General features: G+C 34.5%; 3 protein-coding genes across 4 annotated transcripts; 1 reads left to right on the forward strand and 2 right to left on the reverse strand.

Moving 5' to 3' along the window:
- Nucleotides 1-1,549: 1,549 nt before the first annotated feature.
- Nucleotides 1,550-2,611, forward strand: LOC107911941 (ubiquitin-related modifier 1 homolog 2). Its single transcript, XM_016839952.2, has 4 exons — nucleotides 1,550-1,722; nucleotides 2,005-2,080; nucleotides 2,206-2,288; nucleotides 2,377-2,611. The coding sequence occupies exons 1-4, from the start codon at nucleotides 1,700-1,702 to the stop codon at nucleotides 2,492-2,494; spliced, it is 300 nt and encodes a 99-aa protein (XP_016695441.1). The 5' UTR covers nucleotides 1,550-1,699; the 3' UTR covers nucleotides 2,495-2,611.
- An 829-nt stretch (nucleotides 2,612-3,440) lies between these two features.
- On the reverse strand, nucleotides 3,441-3,809 carry LOC107910892 (uncharacterized). The gene has a single exon (XM_016838815.1). It carries the CDS (start codon nucleotides 3,807-3,809, stop codon nucleotides 3,441-3,443), a length of 369 nt encoding a protein of 122 aa, XP_016694304.1.
- Nucleotides 3,810-8,933: 5,124 nt separating this feature from the next.
- Nucleotides 8,934-13,687, reverse strand: LOC107911939 (SPX and EXS domain-containing protein 1). 2 transcript variants are annotated; one of them, XM_016839950.2, is made up of 14 exons: nucleotides 13,401-13,687; nucleotides 13,111-13,247; nucleotides 12,882-13,015; nucleotides 12,744-12,782; nucleotides 12,568-12,660; nucleotides 12,368-12,484; nucleotides 12,120-12,215; nucleotides 11,521-11,634; nucleotides 11,266-11,319; nucleotides 10,931-10,978; nucleotides 10,190-10,340; nucleotides 9,742-9,907; nucleotides 9,575-9,644; nucleotides 8,934-9,452 (listed from the first exon to the last, which is right to left on the reverse strand). In XM_016839950.2, the coding sequence occupies exons 2-14, from the start codon at nucleotides 13,193-13,195 to the stop codon at nucleotides 9,198-9,200; spliced, it is 1,422 nt and encodes a 473-aa protein (XP_016695439.1). In that variant the 5' UTR covers nucleotides 13,196-13,247; nucleotides 13,401-13,687; the 3' UTR covers nucleotides 8,934-9,197. The 2 variants fall into 2 exon arrangements, with proteins under 2 accessions (XP_016695439.1, XP_016695440.1); XM_016839951.2 differs by lacking the exon at nucleotides 13,401-13,687 and having other exon boundaries at nucleotides 12,608-12,660; nucleotides 13,111-13,242.
- Nucleotides 13,688-19,526: the final 5,839 nt, after the last annotated feature.

A 19,526-nucleotide genomic window follows, 5' to 3' on the forward strand; every position in this document is an offset into this window, starting at 1 on the left:
CATTCAGAACTATTGGGCATAGCATTTTCTTCTACCTAAGGCAGTGATTAAGTTGGTGAATCAAATGTGTGTGAGATTTTTATGGAAGGGACAAAATGAAAAAGTTAAAGTAGCTAGATTGAGTTGGGAGCAAATTTGTAAGCCAAAAAAATGGAGGCTTGGGCCTTAAAGATCTTGCCAGCAAGTATAATTCAACACCTTTGGGCCATTCTTATCCAAGCTGGTTCATTGTGGATTGCTTGGATTAATGCTTGCATGCTAAGGGGAAGACATGTTATGCAATTACCTTTAGCTCAAAATAGTAGCTGGGATTGGAAGAAATTGATGGGATTAAGAAATGAAGCTTTTCAGGTTTTTCAAGTAAGAGATTGGCTAGTGCAGGGACAGAGGTATCAAGTGAGTAAGGTTTGGCAGGAAATAAGGCCAAAGACTAGCAAGGTGCCTTAGAGTAGAGTCATCTAGTGCCCTCTTTATATTCCTAAGCATTCATTTATATCTTGGTTGGCTACATTAGTCAGGCTAACGACGAAAGATAAAATAAGGGCTTGGGGAATGACCATAGATGAAAGTTGTATACTTTGTAAATCAGATAAAGAGACTAGAGGCCCCTTGTTTGTGGAGTGTGTTTACTCTAGAAGAATCTCACAAGAGATACTCAAACTTTGCAAATTAAACAGGAACCTGGGACTTGGAGAAAAAGAAGAGCCTTCATTACAGTGGTTCTTAGGTTGGCTTGAAATGCTCATGTTTATGGGATATAGTGAGAAAGGAACTGTCGGCAGTTTAGGAGCCAACAAAGATTCAAACTGGAGTTTCTGGAATTGATTAAAGACATTGTAAGAGTTAGATTGTCAACTCCTAAAATCAATAGAAATGATACTGTAAATAACCTTGTCTGTCAAGTGTGGGGCATTAGTTGATGTATAGGTGATTTGATTTGTTGATTGTTGGTGTATAGATCAGTTGTTTGATGTTTTCTTGTAGCAGAATACTGCTTTTTCTTGTATAATAAATCAAAGCTTACAACAACAAAAAAAAAAAACAAGTGGAAAAAGATGCATACAGAGAAAAGCTTACATTAGAGATATTGCAAGGCGTGCACGTAGTCTTTATTCCTCCTTAACCCATGTCTTATTAGCCTCCATTGATTAACAAACTTTATCAAGTCACAAACAAGCCCACTGATGGTCAATCTTCACCAAAATTTGAAATTTTGGAAGAAAACCAGATTAGCAAACAGCCAATCAATTAACTTTTTTTTTTCCTTTTAGCAGAGAAGTTGGAGATGGAGATGGCGCATCGAAAAAGGTGTGTATGCATTATACTGTAATGTAGGATATCACTAATTTTGGTTACAGTCTGTACATAATGCTCTTGACTAATGTGATGAAAACAGAGTATCGATCATAAATCTAAAAATGGAAACTGGGGCACAAGATTGCACTTCAATGAGCAAGCATTGACTATGCGAGTTCAGACGATTTAATAAATAAGTTGAAAATATTTTAATAAATGGATATGTTTATTCAAGCGAGGCCCATTTACAAGAATTTGAAGCCCAGACATTACCAGCCCAAAGAATTGATGATTCAATATATCATGCAACGACGCCTTGAAAAGTAATTATTGCGTGAATACAAAGCGGCACCTCGTAAAATCACGATTAGGTTTTCTTGAATTTCTGCAAAATTTGTTCAAAATGCATTTGACCCTTGAATTCGGGTAAGATTTTTAATCATGTTTTTCGCTTTTGTTTTGGCTTGAAATTGGTTGTTTTTTTTTTAAATAAAATAAATTTGCCTTGTTTTTGATACTGTTAATTCTCTGTGTGCCACAATCAATCAAAATGGTAAGGAAATATATAAGAATAATCATGGGTTTGCTTCAAATTTCCTAATTATGCGCTCAATCTGCTTCTAACTAATTTTTTTTTCTTGAGCTAATAACCCTAGTTTATTTTACTCATTCTTGCTTCTTTTAATGTATATTCATTGTTCGATGCAGTGGAGGCTTAGAGCTTTTATGCGAATCTGTTAAAATTCATAATGTGAACGTTGATCTGCCAAAAGGAGCAGATAAGGTATGCAGTTTTTTGTACAAACTCAGGATGTTTTTAGCTGCTTAATTTACGAGGAATTTAATGTAACATATACCTATGCTGACTTATAGTAAAAAATCTTGGGTTTTGTTTTGTGCTTTTCTCAGTTAAGCATGAGGGATTTACTAGCCTGGGTTCGTACCAATTTGATCAAGGAGAGACCTGAAATGTTCATGAAAGGGGAGTCTGTGTAAGTGTTGCAAAAGTTTAGTCTTTGAATTAGGATTGTAATCTTAAAGGCAAGCCATTTAACTGAATGTGGTCTGTGGTTAATGCAGGAGACCTGGTGTTCTTGTCCTTGTAAATGACTGCGATTGGGAGTTGAGTGGCCAGCTTGATACTACCTTGGAAGAGAAGGATTTGGTAGTTTTTATCTCAACATTGCACGGTGGATAATATGGACATCTAAGGTTATAGTTACTATATGTTAACAAACATTAAGAAGAGCATTTCAGTGTTTTTGCCTTTGATGTTATATGAAAATGCAATGAAATTTGTAGTGTTTACCTCTCATGTTGTTAATGTCACCATTGTTATGTGCTAATTTATGTAGGATTAATGCATGCTGTAAGTTAGTTTTCATTGTATTCTTTTGCTTGGTTCTATCTCTTTCTTTTTTTCAATCTTAAATCATTTTCATTGAAAAGAGAAGGATTACTGCAAGCTCTAAGACCGACAGGACTTTATGGAATCCAATCGATTGTGTTTTCCTGATCTGATAGCATAGCAAAAGCTAATATCATGAATAGGTACCACAAAAGCCATAATGTGAGAAATCACTGTAGAAACTCTACAAACACATTGTATTTTTTACTTAAATCATTTTGGTTGTGCAGCTACAATCTGACTCGGTAATAAAGTTTTGCTAATAACGTTATCATTCAATGATGGATAAAGCTTCAATAAAAAATACGTTTTGAAAAATGTATATGTTGATTTCATTGATAACAACCCCTAATTATTACAAGTGAGTGACGACAGTAGTTCCAACAATGTTGAGTTAGGTTAAATATGAATATATATGTAGGGAAAAAAAAGAAACTATGTATTATATCATATTCGAAAGGAAACCAGAGTTGCAAGTAATGTAGCTCTAGTATCTCATAGTTAAGAGTTGTTCCCAAGTAATAACTTAAAACAATGTTTTTTTTTTATTAATTGACCTAAAATAACCAAAGAAAATCCCTGAGAAAGTTGCCATCTTACCTAGTCCTGATTATATAAAAACGGGAATTACTAATGACAAGAAGTTGAAGGCTTGAAGCAATGGATGCCAATGATGAAATCATGAAGAACAACCCATGTTTCCCTTGGAATTGGTGATTGATAAATAGGAAGAAAGCTAGAGGCTAAATGAGTGAGTTGGTAGAGAGAGAGGAGTAATCTTGATGAGAAGTCCGGGAAATACATCATCAGGGTCATGAATATGGGGGTTGTGCTCCACTATAAAAGGATCCCCACACTTGTCGCTAATGGAGTGGAGGGTTTCTCCTTCTGCAACCACATAGATTTCATCACACGCTCGCTCCAACACCCGACGACTCACCCCTTTCCCATCATAATCCTCATCCTTTGTTATGGTATAGTTAGTTTCCTTGAAAGAGTTGAGCAATAACAGGGTTACCAACACAAGGACACAGCACCAACGAGCTTCTTCCTCAGCTATAGATGTCAATCCAAAACTCTGACTCTCAGAAAGATTGGAAGCCATGGGAGATTGAATAGGATTTTGAGCAGTGAAGGGAAAAGGTTTTTATATTTTAAGGGAGGTATGTAGGACACGAGTGTGGTGTGAGGAGCAGTATTGGCGGTTTATAGTGGTGGGGTGGTGAGAGGGGATTGAGAAAGAGGCCACGATTTAGTATTACGTGAGTCACCTTCTTTGGAAGGGGCCTAAAAAGAAGGAACCACTTACAAAAGGACTTCGCTTCAGAGTTTGAGTTCTTTGTTTACTTGTTTCTTACTTCTGTCATTTCATCGGAAACTGAAAAGAAGAATAGCATTATAATACGTTTGCCTTTTTGTTTTGCTTTGTTTGTGGAGGGGTGGGGGGATTTCCTTAATTGTGGATTTACTTCTTCGTGATATTTGTTCATATTTATCCAAAATTTGATAGAATTTAAATGATAATATTAAGCTTGAAAAATAAGTTTGAACAAAAAATTAAGTTCATTTAAAATATGATCTGAACTTGAACTTGAATATTTAAGGCTTGAATCTAGCTTGAGTCGACTCGTTTTTTAAGTTCACAATACTTTATATTATGTTATTTTTATATATTATGTAATTTATAATATATTAAAATATATAATACTACACAAATGTAAACATTAAAATAATGTTAAGATGATTATATAAAAAAATTTAATAGATAGAAAATTATATAAAATTATTAGATATTATATTAACATAATATAAATATTTTTTAAAAAATATAATATAAGTGGGTCTAAAATGAGTTTAAGTTAATCTTTTGCAAAAATGGATGAGTTTGAGCAAAATTTTAGACTCATATTTCAAGTTAGGTCGAGTTTGGACAAACATAAAATATATTAATGTCATGTTTAAGTCTGATCCGACCTATAAACACCTTTAATTGTGGATCACATTTTTGGCTTGTTAAAAAAAATTCTTTTAAAGGAGGAGTTAAGTTGGAGGTTTATCTATGAAACAACCCTTGCCCGTGCTCGACGCCGGAACAGGGTACGAGGCGTTACCGGACTCAAACACATGCATTCATACAAAACCAGGCCATAAAATTTAATTTAATTTAAAACTATTTATACACAAAATGACTGAGTCCCTATACATGCCATAAACTTAAAATGCTTGAAAACATTGATACCGATCAATAGCTTGATAGTGTGATAGAATCTCCAACGATATCTAACCCGAGCTAGTATCTGTGACACTATAGGAAAAGAAAAGGAAGGGGGTAAGCTATATAGTTTAGTAAGTTGGTATGTAAATACTAAGCAATTTATTAACATGCTTTTATCAATCCTCACAATATGTTCTCAAGATAATCCGATCATAATTGCACATAGTTCTACTATTTACTTATGTTCATATCAAGCTGTCTACGGAAGTCATAGTCACTAAATTATTTATATGCTTTTATCAATCCTCACTCCAAATTAAGTTCTGCTAATTTTTCCTGAAACTAGACTGACATATCTCATTACCATAAAATTTTCAGAATTTTGGTTTAGCCAATAAGTACAGTTTATTCTTTAAAGTCGTCCTTGTTCTGCTATCCGATAATTTCGATCCTTCTTCACTAAAAATTAATTATCTCCTAGTACGTGATTCGGATGATGTTCCCGTTTATTTCTGTCGAAAATAGATTCTTTTAGAATTTCAAACATATAAATTATAACTCGTAATTATTTTTATACAATTTTTAATGATTTTTCAAAGCCAGAATAGGGGATTTCGAAATCATCCTGACTCTGTCCTACAAAAATTCAAATATCTCATAATATGAAATTCTTTTACTGATACCGTTTCTTTTATGTGAAAATAGACTCAGGGTGGGCTTGGATCTGCGATTGGGTGCAGTGCAGTGCGTTTAGCTTGCTTTTTGTCTCACGCTACAGTATCACTACAGTATCTAATCTCACCGCCACCGTTGTTTTTACACTAACTGCAGGTAAACGCACCGCCCATCCAAACTCACCCTCAATAAGCTTTAATTTCATATCTTATTCAACTTTTAATTCAGTTTCCACCATTTTTGGTGATTTTTCAAAGTCACACAACCCTTGTTGTCCAAAACTATTTTATTTCAAAATTTCACTATTTCATGTTTTCTTTATAGTAACTTTCATTGTAACACTTACTCCGTATCAATCTTACCAAAGTTTGATCATATATCGAGTACATTGCTCATAAGTTTACACACACATACCTGCACTTATTCATCACATAGTCATATTTGTTTACGCTTAGTCATTTCCCGTTGAACACATCGGAATAATAACGGATGCCCCATGGCCCGCACATAGTACCACCCTTGTAGCCAAAGCTACCTTCTTCACAAAGTGGCCTTCACATAGTACCGCACTTGAATCACTAGTGACATGTCACTTGTCATAAAACCGGGAAATTTCTCACTTTTCGATACTTGTCAATTTCATTCAATATTCAGCCACATTTCATAAAACATAATAAAATATGATAACGTAAGTAAAAACGATGCATTATTACATACAAACTTACCTCGATATGAAACGACGAAATAAGTTAATTACTCGATTATCTTGCTTTTCCCCCGATCTAATTCCAAATCTCATCTTCCTTAATCTATAACAACACATTTAATTTATTTATTCATCATGCTACTCAAATTAGCCTAATTTCATATTTTTGGTAAAATTATATTTTTACCCCTAAACTGTCATATCTACACTTTTACCCCTTTGCCCCTGGGCTCATAAAATGAAATTCATTCAAGTTCTTTGCTACTCATACTTACAGCAGCCCACATTTTTCACATATTCACACTTTTACCACACAATTTATCACATTTTTCAATTTAATCCCTAATCGACATTTCTATCAAAAATCACTTTACAAATGTTGTTTATCTAACAACAAAGATGTATTTTCTATCATCAATTATCAAAATACACACTTTATCGACAATGGAAAAATTCACAAACTTTAGCAGTTTTGAAAATGAAGGTACGGGATAACTAAATCGAATTATCACGACTTCGAAAACATAAAAATCACTAAAAACGGGGCAAAAACCACTCAACTATCAAGCTCCAAAGCTTGGCCGAATGAAACCTATTCCATGGCTGCCATCTTTTTTTCTCTATTACGGTTGAAGAAGAAGAAAAATAAGGATGATAGCTTTTGCTATTTTGTCTTATTATACCTATTAACTTATTTACCAATTTAACCTTTTAATAACTTCACCAAATCCACCTACTACATGTCCATCTTTGTCTCCTCACTTTTCTATTGGTATAATTTCCAAGCAAGTGCTCATACTTTTCAATTCTATAGTTATTTAGTGCCTTTATCAATTAGACCTCAATTTTTTCACCTTATACGATTTAGTTCTTTTTATCAAATTGAGCACTCAAACGAGAAAATTTCTTTATGAAAATTTCACAAAACTCTAGTATCATACTGTAGACATTAAAATAATAATAAAATAAATTTTTTGATATCAAATTTGTGATCCCACAACAACTGCTCTGACTAGGCCCAAAATTAAGATGTTACAACCTAATATTTTCAATGCACTGAAAGAATAAAAGGAGTTATAAAAAAAAAGCAGCAAATTGATTGGTAGATAGAGAAACTAACAAAAATAGAGAAAAGGTTTTGACATTTTGGGATTCACCTAAGAAAAAGCTAATTACTTTTGTCCTTAGTTGGCAACGTAGGCATTATACTTATTTAAGAAATGTGAGTTTGTATGGGCGGTGTGTTTTTCTACGGTTAGGTAAAAATAGCGGTGGCGGTGATATTAAATATTATAACAATACTGTAACTTGAAATAAAAAGTAAATTAAATGCACTACAACATACCCCACCGTCCATCCAAACTCACAATTAGTTTTTAAATGGTTACCATTTGACATAACAAAAATTTTGTTGTTAAGATTTTTTAAGAAATTGCTTCTTGAAATTTACCATTTTGTCCCTTCAAAAAACAATATAAATAGGAGTTCATTCTTCTTATTTTTCATAAAACACAAGAGAAAACTAATTTCTCTCATCCTTTTATTCTCTAAATTTCGGTATTCTACAGAATTACACAAGAGAGAAATTTTGTCTAGGAAATTAGATTTTAAGCAGGACCGTCTGTGACCCCTCCAATTGTGTCCCACCTGCTTTGGATAATGTCCACTACACGATTATACCGATTAAGACGAATATGCTTCTAAAGTAGTGATTCTTCCACGACATAGTAATTGTTTTATTTATTTATATTCAATCTGATTTTCTATCAATGCTAATAATTTTATTTTGCAGTAATATATTTCCAACAATTTTTGCATGTTGTAATTACTTAACAACGAAAGGTACGAGTTAAAGTTGGTGTGAGCTGTTATTAATGTGTAGGGGACTTAGCTTTTCAAATTGAATATAATAATGCAATGCTCTCCATGATCTTGATTATAGCTTTCCCCAAAATAAAGGAAAAACTCTCCCTTCAATTCCAATCTGATTTGGTTCTATTATTGAGGCTGCAAAACTAATACCACTACAACATTCCCCCCAAGGATCCTCTCCTTTTCCGAACAAACAACACAGTTAAGACTTTGAAACTGTTATATTTTAAAATTTTAAAGATATTTTTAAATAAATAAATACCATTATTTTTATTTACTATTATAATTATGATTAAATTTAAGTTAAAGCCTTTTTCCTTGTCGAATTAGTTTTCTTATTTTCCAGATTAGCTATGGAATTAAAAAACATTACAAGTTAAGAAGCTATACGGTGTGTTTTAAGGAAAAGAAATAATATAATATAACCACACTTACCCAACTTCCAAACCTTGTTAGCAAGGATTTTATCAAATTAAATCCATTTTGTCTCCTTTGCAAAAGAGCAAGAAGGAAAATTTATTTGGATAATTTTCCCGAGAAAAAATCAACATCCAATTTTGTTTTACGCTTCCTAAATTAAATACAATGAGTTAGGTAACTTTTAGTTCATACTAATTTATTTTTACCTTTCACATCACTCAAATTTTATTCCTTTTTCCAACATAGCAGAGCATTGTTATATATCAAAAACCTGAAACACTACCCATAGTGACGAACAATGAAAACTAATTTAAATCTAAGACTTCTAAAATTCTCCAATATCAGTAAAAATAATTTCATATTATACATCTAATCTAAACCGCTTTCAAAATCAAAACTGTTGCGCAAGAAGCCTTAAGGCACGAAAGTCCAAACCTATAGATATATATATGTATATATCATATATCATATCATCAATGTCAAACAGGGGCAACCAAAATGCAGCAACTGCTTCAGGCCTGAAATAATATGAGTCATAGCAGCGCAAAGAATGAAATTAATTTGAAGCTACTTAAAGCCAGCCAGAGAGAGACTTGTATGATCATCTACACATTGTGATTAGTTGAGCCCAGTAACTTTTCCTCCTCTCTTGGCATGTCAACCATTGGAATCTGAAAACCGGACTTGGTAATTTTGTTCCATTCATTTTCAACTCGGAAGAATATCCATTGGAACCTTCTTAGCATCTCTAAGGCAGTGACCATAAACACAGTCAAGTAGTTGTGGCGGAGATGAGCAGACAGTTTATATGTCCATGTGCAACGCAAAATCAAGTTGCTTCCGATAACCCAAAAATAAACCTACCAAGTTTCAAAAAAGGAAAAAAAATAATTATGCATATGAAAAACTATAGCTATTGATGTGCTATTAAGAGTCGTGAAATGAATATGTGTGAATAATTATCAGCACCAAAGATTCTTACCCATCTTCGCCCATAGAACAGATTGGTGCACAAACTTGGTTTGTTGAACTTGAAGATTCTGGTGAAGACACTGCCACATGCCAAATTTAAAATTTAACTTAATTAGGTGCAAGAAATGCCAATGTGACCTCACAATTGAAAGCTATATAAGGAATATATTATCACACCTAAGGTCCCAATCACGTGTTATGTCCCAATAAAATGAGTAGAGTGAGTTGACAACACTTGAAAAAAGCCAGAGGCGACGATAAACATATGTCCACCTATCAGGTGAAACATGATATTTAAGAGCCGAGAGAAAAATCACAGGGACAGCTGTTGAATATTTTAAAGCTGAAACCACATGCAAATTGGGTTAGAATAAAAAAGATAGCTGATAAACAAAAATGGGTAAAAGAATCCAGGTGCAAATAGTCACTTAGCCAATATGAGATAAGCCGAGGTAAGAAATAGCAATAGAAATCACTGACAAAGTTCAATGATGTGCTATCCACAAGGAAAATATTTTTTAGGCAATACATTGTACATTTTACCAGTTTGTATATCCATATCCATTCTGACTAAATGTAAATTAATAAAAAAAAATAGTAAGCACCAGGTACCTAGATGTATTACCATTAAAAAGGGTTGGTTTCTCTTTTGTGTCCTTGTACTGCCGCAGACATTGCAGTAGCCGCCAAATATAAGGAATAACAAGCACTAGTGGAATTGCAACTGAGTGGCTGCCACAAACTGAGTCTGCTTCAAACCATGCGATTGTTGCGACCTACATGACAAGAGAATCCTCATCTTATTCATCCAAGGAGATCAACATTGCATCAATTCAAAGAGATTCAACAGTTCAATGTTGCGATATGAATGGACCAAATCCAAATTAAGCATAATCATATTTAATACTTAATAAGAAAGACATGCAGTATACCCTCATTGTGTATATCTTAACTAAATAGGTAAAAAAAGTGAGCCTATAACCACCAGCATTAGTTTGATTAGAAGACCTCATCCAATTAATTCAAAAACAGCTGTATTCTAAAGCATTACAGACACAACATAAGTTAAATTGGTTCTAAACTCCCACAAAAACCAGAAACAAGAGTAATGACTACACATATTCATCAAGTCTTTCCTTATGATCCTTTTCCTCCATGTTCGAAAAATGGTCTACCATCAACTTGTTTTTCATAGAACTCCCAAATATTAATAATCCGTGAAACTGATAGGCTGTTGAGAAGAGCATTGAAGGTTTTATCTTCAGCCAGTTTGAGATGAACAAAAAATACCACAACACAATACATTTGAGAGTGCTCTTAGCCTTCTATAAATAACCTACATGAAAATCATCAGTATTAAAATTACCTGGCGATGAACCATTCGACAGACTGAACGCTCCAAATCTGAAAATACCTTCACAAAATAAAGAATACAAGCAATTAAATAAATAAAAAAAAGCTCCACTTGCAAAACCAATCCTTTTTAGCTAAGCCTTATAAAACCAAATTAATACCATAAACTTAGAGTGGCTCCAATAATTTTGGTTCTATGGCATACATCTAATCAGCATGAAAATCCATGAGAGTATCAAAGTACAAGAAAATATTTTCATTGGCCCTTTAACTGGTACAATCTACTTATTAGGAGAAACGAAAACAGCAACTTGCTTAAGGAGATGAAATGAGGTTAAAGGTTCATACCTTGGCCATGGAGGTCAGAATATCAGCCAAGAAGAAGTCAGGAAATGAAATTGGCTGTTATACAAGAATTAAACAAGTAAAAAGTGTAAATGCATGTCAGCCACAGCAAAACTCTGAGTAATAGTTACTAAAAAGGAAATTTTCAAACATTAAAGATAAAAATACGCCCAACATGAGGAAATGCTAATCTGCAAATGCAGCTTGCTAGCTCAAGTACCCAAACAAAAAATTTAAAAAGCTACAATAGAAACTAGCCTGAAGTGGGAGAGCTATACGCCAGAGTGTTCTTAGCAAGAAGTAACGAGATGAAAAATAGAAAATGTCAAAGGGGAATATCAAAACCAAAGCAACAGCAACATAGAGGATCACCTGCAGGTTGTATTTCAAACGTTAGAACCATCAAAGTGTCAAATTACTTATGGCATGATCGAAAACTCGGTAAGCCTACAGAATGCAATCTACAAAACTAGAAGAGAAGACTACAAGCAGTCACATAAACATTTGCTTTCATACACATAAAAAAATTATTATTGGCATCCCATACTAATGAAACTGACACGTAATAATTAAGTAGTAAAGACATAATCGAAAAATCTAATGGTTGAAACAATCAAAAGCTAATGTCTTGCATATATGTAGTTAAAATTATTATCAGCATAAAAATTTGCATTCATACACAAAAAAATCATTATCGGCATCCCATACTAATGAAACTGACACGTAATAATTAAGTACTAAAGACATAATCGATAAATCTAATGGTTGAAACAATCAAAAGCTAATGTCTTGCATTTATGCAGTTAAAATTATAGGAAAACAAAAGATAATGCTAGGAAACATGGTAGATATTACACTGGTTGTGATGCTGCCAATGCTACTTCTCCATGGGAGTAAAGATAAAGGTATGCTGTCATGCTAGTTGGCACTATAACTGTCATCCATATGCTACACTGCATGCAGCAAAACAGGAGGGGAAAAAAAGGTCATTAAAATCGGAATACATTTTTTTTAATAGTGGCACCACAATCTCAGGACCAAGCTCTCAATAAAGCATATGAAGTGCAAAAACGCGAATAACATGAAGAGTGTTTAGAACAAGTACCTTCCATATTTCTCTGTGAGTAAGGTGGTTTGAATCAAGGTCAAATATTTTTGCATAATTAATAGTGCTTTGTGAGAAGACCCATAAACACACTCCCCATAGCCAAACCATCATAGTCTACAATTGCAAAAACAAGAAATAAGATTTGAAAGACATCAGATAACATTTTTTTAGTCAAACTCAAGTATTCGTTAACTAACCACAAGGAGGAGAGGGTTATAATATAAGAATGCCTCATACAAGAACAAGTCTCGCAAGTCCACGCTCATTCTCATGACTGAATCCCATCCAATCTGTTTCAGGAGACAAATCAAGAATTTTCAAGACCAATTCTCAAAAGCATCCACGACATTTAGCTAACTGTATAAATACTGACCTTGCAACAAGTGAAGGCCCATATCAGAAACCATATAACCTGGAAAACCACTTCCGTTAGAAGTTCTCAAAGTTAATTGTTTTTAAGAAAATGTGAATCGTGAATTCTGATTTGAAGAACCTCCAGAAAAAAACAAACCTTAAATCTCCATAGAAAGATGGGAGAAGGCATTATGGCTGTGGTGTGCATGGGTGAATTAGACGCCTTCATTTCACCTACCGTCAAAGGAAACACGTAACCCTCTTGAACACTATTTCCAGGTTCACCAGCCCCTAACCAATAAATGAAAGGTAAAAAAGGATTCGTATCTTGTTAGATGAGTTTAAATCGAAGGTCAATCGATTACTGAAACAGATGAAAGATTTACCTAGGTCAGAAGAAACAGATTTGGAGCCAGGTTTCCGAAGGTGAGGACTGTGAGAAGAAGCGATTGCCGTCTGATTTTCAAACATGAGCTTGCCTGATTCTTTTTTTTTTTTAAATGATCCTAATTCAAGTTACATCCTGCGACAGTCAAACTCCAGTTACATTTTCTCATCCAAAAACAACAAAGCAAAATTATACTAAAACTAATGCAGCATATGGATTCCTTTTAACTGGAACTAGGAATTAGTAATAATGATCAGATCCAGAATGAGAATGAAACAGAACAGTTACCGGATTAGGATACGAAACGACGTCGTTGATCCGCGATTTTGACAGATCTGGAAAGACAGTGAAAGAGATGAAAGGATTTTGGACAGAGAGAGAGGTGCATTTCAGTTCAGTTCGTCGTCATTGAGAGTGCGAAATTCACCGTTACCTTCCTCTCTCGTTCCTCGGCTTTTTCTTCTTCGAGATGGGCCTATAATAGCCCCAGCAGTATAATCTAAGTTAGGTCGAAATGGACGAATGGGCGGGCGGTGGGCTAATTTGCCACTTCCAGCGTGATAGACGGTATGTCCTTTCAAAAGCTTCCACTCAAGTTCGAAAGTAAAAATAAGAACTTTAATTGCTATTCTTTAAATATTAATATTTTGCCCACCTTAACTGAAATTAAAAAAAAAACTCAGGTTTTAAGGTGTTATGAAGTTTTTTTTGTTATTATTTCATCATATTCTAAAATACATTATATATTGGGTAAACTATTAAAATAGTTATTTTTGTTTACCTCAGATTATATTTTAGCCATTTATGTTTAAAATATTACGTTTTAGCCACTCATGTTATCACGTTGTAACATTTTAGTCACGGAGCTATTAATTGTCGTTAACGATGTAACGGTAAGCTGATGTGGCAAGTTAAATCATCATTTCAAACAAAAATTTTAGGTTAATTTATACAATTGATCTCCATATTTTTTCGTTTTAAGCAATTTCATTTTTTTTCTTTTATGTTCTTTTAACTTTCTTTTTTTTCTTTTTTTTCTTTTTTTCATTCTCTTTCGCTTCTCCCTCTATTTTTCTCCATTCTGTATTTCTTTTAACGTTGTTTTTTTTATGTTTTCTATTTGTTAAGACTAGTCCATGTACTTCTATTTTTTTGAACAATTTAATTTTTTAAGTAAGGCAATCTTGTAGACTAGTTTTAACAAATGAAAAACATAGAAAAACTATGTTAAAAGAAATAAAGAATGGAGGAAAACTGAGGGAGAAGCAAAAAAGAATGGAAAATAAAAAAAATAAAGTTAAAAGAACATAAAAGAAAAAAATTAAATTGCTCAAAATAAAAAATATATATATAGGAGCCAATTGTAGAATTTAATCTAAAATTTTCATTTGAAATGATGATTTAATGTGTCATGTCAATTTACCATCACACCTTTAACGGTAATTAATGGTTTAGTGACTAAAATGTTACAACACGGTAACGTAAGTGACTAAAACATAACATTTCAAACATAAGTGATTAAAATGTAACATGAGGCAAACAAAAGTGATTATTTTGATAATTTTTCCTTATATATTTTAAATTTGATTATGAAATATTGATTACGAAAGTTTTAATAAAAATATAACTTTTATTACATTCTAAAAGTACATGTATCGGGATGGGATGTTAAATTCTATTGATTTGGCTAGAAGCAACATTTGATGAAAAGTTGTGGTTTAATGGTAAAGCTAGGTGGTTTCTTCAACATCTACATGGGGTTTGGTTTCTCCGTTAAGCAATGGTATATTTATTTACATAAAGATCATTCAAACCACCTCTTTTAAGATATATTGTTTAATTTAAACAAACAGAGGGGATTTAGGAAATTATTGCAACATCACCAAACTTTTATTTGGTAATCGGATGATTTTGAATATTTATATACGTTTCATATATATATTTACTATTTAAATAGCTTTATCTATAATTGTATATGAAAACTTTGATTAAGTAGTGTTAGGATAGTTATCACTATCGGTCCAAAATCTATTTGGGTTTGGGTCGATATTGGTCCAAACTCACAAGATCATGGATTGAGTTTGTATGATGAGATCGCAAATTGAGCTCGCAGCTCGCTCGTCGAGCCTACTCCCCTGAGATGTTATACATGCATGAGAATGCGTAACACATGTTTAATCTTGTAACAGCCCATTTTGAGTGAAATCGAAACAGTGGTTTTGGGACCACAAATCCAAAGTCGGAAAAAAATAAAAATTTATTTTTATTATTATATGGTCTACAGTGGTTTTGAGTGGTCCCGAAACCACTGTTCCGACTAGGCCTAGAATCGGGCTGTTACAATTCTCCCCCCTTAAGGATTTTCGTCCTCGAAAATCTTACCGGAAAAGATATTTGGGTACTGTTTCCTCATAACTTCCTCCGGTTCCCACGTAGCCTCTTCCATTCCATGTTTTTTCCACAACACTTTCACTAAGACTACACTTTTTTTCTTAACTGTTTGACCTCTCGAGCTAGAATCTTTATCGGTTCCTCCTCATAAGTCATATCCGGTCGAACTTCAACTTCTGTAGGAGAAACTATATGTGAAGGATCAGAACGATAGCGTCGTAACATCAATACATGAAATACATTATGTATTCTTTCCAACTCTGCCGGCAAAGCTAACCGATAAGCTACAAGTCCAATTCTTTCAATAGCTTCATACAGTCCAATAAAGCGTGGACTCAATTTGCCTTTACGACCAAATCTCAAAATCTTCTTCCATGGAGATACTTTCAAGAACACTCTATTGCCCACTTGAAACTCAATCTTTTTCCTCTTTAAATCCGCATATGACTTTTGCCGATCTGAAGCAACCTTTAAACAGTCACGGATTACTTTTTCTTTTTCTTCAGTTTCTCTCACCGAGCTCAGTCCAATATAAAGGAGTTCTACACTTACGCCCATATAATGCTTCATACGGTGCCATTCGTATACTTGACTGATAACTATTGTTGTAAGCAAATTCAACTAATGGTAGATATTGCTTCCAACTGCCTTCAAATTCTAAAATACAACACCGGAGTATGTCTTCAAGAACTTGAATCACTCTTTCTGATTGCTCGTCAGTTTGCAAATGGAATGCAGTACTAAAGTTCAATTTTGTACCCAAAGCTTCCTGCAACTTTATCCAAAACCTCGATGTGAACCTCGGATCTCTATCCGATATAATAGACTTAGGCACCCCGTGTAGTCTCACTATTTCAACAACATATAACTCCGTCAACCTGTCAAGTGAGTAATCAATGCGTACCGGAATGAAATGGGCTGACTTTGTCAGTCTATCAACAATTACCCAAATAGCGTCCTTCTTTTTTTGGAGTCAAAGGCAATCCCATCACAAAATCCATCGTGATGCTATCCCACTTCCACTCTGGAATCATTACCGGCTGAAGTAAACCCGATGATACTTGATGCTCAACTTTCACTTGTTGACAAATTAAACACTTTGATAGAAATTCCGAGATATCATTTTTCATTCCCGGCCACCAATACAATTTCTTCAAATCATTATACATTTTCACACTACCTGGATGAATTGACAAATCACCACTGCGTGCCTCACATAAAATGGTCTGAATTAACTCATCACTTCTCGGTACACATACCCTATCCCGGAACATCAGACAATCATCTGAGCTAATTCAAAAATCTGAGTCAACACCTGCTTTGCACTGAGCTCTCCTGGCTTGTAATTCACTGTCATTCTTTTGAGCTTCCCGAATTTGCTGAAAGAATAACGGTCTAGCCCTCAATTCAGCCAAAATTGAACCATCATTAGATAAAGTTAATCTCGTACTCATAACTCTCAAAGCAAATAAAGATTTTCTGCTCAAGGCATCAGCAACAACATTAGCTTTTCCAGGATGATAATCAATCACTAGCTCATAATCTTTTATTAGCTCGAGTCATCTTCGTTGTCGCAAATTCAAGTCTTTTTGATTCATTAAATACTTCAAACTCTTATGATCAGTGAAGATTCGGCATTTCTCACCATACAGATAATGACGCCAAATTTTTAAAGCAAAAACAATGGCCGCCAATTCTAAATCATGCGTCGGATAATTCTTCTCGTGTGGTTTTAGCTGTCTCGAAGCATAAGCTATTATTTTGCCCTCTTGCATTAACACACACCCAAGACCATTAACGATGCATCATTGTAAATTATAAACTCCTTCCCTGACTCAGGTTGTACCAACACTGGTGCCTCAGTCAATAAAGCCTTCAATTTCTCGAAACTTTGTTGACATTTATCGGTCCATTCAAACTTAACATTCTTTTGCAATAACTTAGTCATAGGAGAGGTAATCATCGAGAATCCCTTGACAAACCGTCTGTAATATCCGGCTAAGCCCAGAAAGCTTCTAACCTCGGTCACATTCTTTGGTGGCTCCTAATCAACAATTGCTGAAATTTTGCTTGGATCAACCCGAATACCTTTACTTGAAACTATATGCCCCAAGAATCCAACCTCACGAAGCCAAAACTCACTTTTGTTAAATTTAGCATATAATTTCTTCTCTCTCAAAATCTGCAACACAATTCTCAAATGTTCGGCATGCTCGGATTCATCCCGAGAATAAATTAAAATATAATCTATGAACACCACCACAAACTTATCTAGATACGGCCAGAAAATTCGGTTCATTAAATCCATAAAAATAGTCAGAGCATTAGTCAACCCAAAAGGCATTACCAGAAATTCATAATGGCCATACCTCGTTCTGAAAGCGGTCTTTGGCACATCGGACTCCCTAACTCTCAACTAATAGTAACCCGACCTCAGATCAATCTTTGAAAACACTGTTGCTACTTTTAGTTGGTCGAACAAATCATCAATTCTCAGTAAAGGGTTCTTGTTCTTTATAGTCACTTTGTTAAGCTGACAATAGTCAATGCAAAGTCTCATAGAGCCATCTTTCTTTTTCACAAATAATACAGGAGCACCCCAAGGAGAAAAAATTCGTCTCACAAATCCTTTATCTGTCAACTCTTGTAATTGAGCTTTTAATTCTTTCAACTTAGTCGGAGCCATCCAATACGGTGCAATAGAAATTGGTGCAGTACCAGGTAACAAATCAATAACAAACTCAACTTCTCTAATCGGAAGTAACCCAGGCAATTCCTCTGGAAATACGTCTGGAAACAAACTACTGGCACTGATTCAAGCTTCGACCCAGTTATATCAGTATTCAACACATAAGCAAGATAAGCTTCACATCCTTTTCTCAAGTATTTCTGAGCAGACATGTGTGAAATCACCATAGGCAATTTATTCGACTCCTCTGCTTCAATCCGGAGAATTTCACCATTTTCACATTTTAATTCTAGGATTTTCTGTCTACAATTTACCTTGGCATCATGCAATATCAACCAATCCATCCCCAGAATAACATCAAACTCATCAAATGGTAACAACATCAAATTAGCCGGGAAACAGTGACCGTAAATCATCTGAGGACAATTCTTACAAACCTTATCGACTAGGACATATTTGCCTAAAGGATTTGATACTTTAACCACAAATTCAGTATTTTCAACAGGCAAATTCTTACTAGATACTAAATTCACACATACATATGAATGAGTAGGCCCAGGGTCAATCAAAGCAACAACATCAATATCATGAAGAGAAAATGTATTACGTTAGGAGATGATGCATCCTCACGAGCACGTATGGCATAAGTTCTGGCAGGCGTTCTAGTTTCTGATCTCCCAACTATATCTTTCGCCACACTTTTACCGCTGACTTTGCTCTCAACATTCCTGGATGGTCTACCTCTACTAACAATATCACCTGATCTAGCTCTCTACAATCTTTCTTCCTCTATTCTCTCAGGGTAATCTTTTATATAATGTTCTTGAGAACCACACCTGAAACAGGCTCGTCTAAATCCCTAACACTCTCCAGCATGTCGCCTGCCACACTGTTGACACTCAGGTCTAGTATTCCCCATATTGCCCACACTTGCCATCGAGGTAGTTTGAGTTTTAGCTCCGGGGTATGATTTCCCTCGATCTCTATGTGAATACCCAGCTGAACCAGTTGATCACGGATCCATCCTTTTAAGCTTCTTTGGTTGGGATTGAAATGTCCTGCCCATTGACCTTTTTCTTACATCTCGAGCTTCAATCTCCGCTATTCTTTTTTCTTTACTCAGTTCTTTAGCTTTACAGGCTCGGTCAACCAGCACTATAAATTCTTTCAACTATAAAACCCCAACGTACAATCTGATATCTTTATTTAACCCCTCTTCAAATCATTTACACATAATGGCCTCCGTGGGCACACATTCCTGGGCATACTTGCTGAGCCTAACAAACTCCCTTTCATATTCTGCCATATACATCCGACCCTGCTTCAACTCAAGA

This window comes from Gossypium hirsutum, chromosome D11 (genome assembly GCF_007990345.1).
Source record: "Gossypium hirsutum isolate 1008001.06 chromosome D11, Gossypium_hirsutum_v2.1, whole genome shotgun sequence".
NCBI classification, from domain to species: Eukaryota; Viridiplantae; Streptophyta; class Magnoliopsida; order Malvales; family Malvaceae; genus Gossypium; species Gossypium hirsutum.

Excerpts from the sequence above, each read along its gene's own strand:
- LOC107910892 (XM_016838815.1), bottom strand. The coding sequence starts at position 3,809 with ATGGCTTCCAATCTTTCTGAGAGTCAGAGTTTTGGATTGACATCTATA.
- LOC107911939 (XM_016839950.2), bottom strand. The coding sequence starts at position 13,195 with ATGTTTGAAAATCAGACGGCAATCGCTTCTTCTCACAGTCCTCACCTT. Across the intron at positions 10,979-11,265 it reads TTCTGACCTCCATGGCCAAG|GTATTTTCAGATTTGGAGCG; the intron begins GTATGAACCTTT and ends TATTTTGTGAAG. Across the intron at positions 9,453-9,574 it reads TGTTCTATGGGCGAAGATGG|GTTTATTTTTGGGTTATCGG; the intron begins GTAAGAATCTTT and ends GAAACTTGGTAG.
- LOC107911941 (XM_016839952.2), top strand. The coding sequence starts at position 1,700 with ATGCATTTGACCCTTGAATTCGG. Across the intron at positions 2,081-2,205 it reads TGCCAAAAGGAGCAGATAAG|TTAAGCATGAGGGATTTACT; the intron begins GTATGCAGTTTT and ends TGCTTTTCTCAG. Across the intron at positions 2,289-2,376 it reads TTCATGAAAGGGGAGTCTGT|GAGACCTGGTGTTCTTGTCC; the intron begins GTAAGTGTTGCA and ends TGGTTAATGCAG.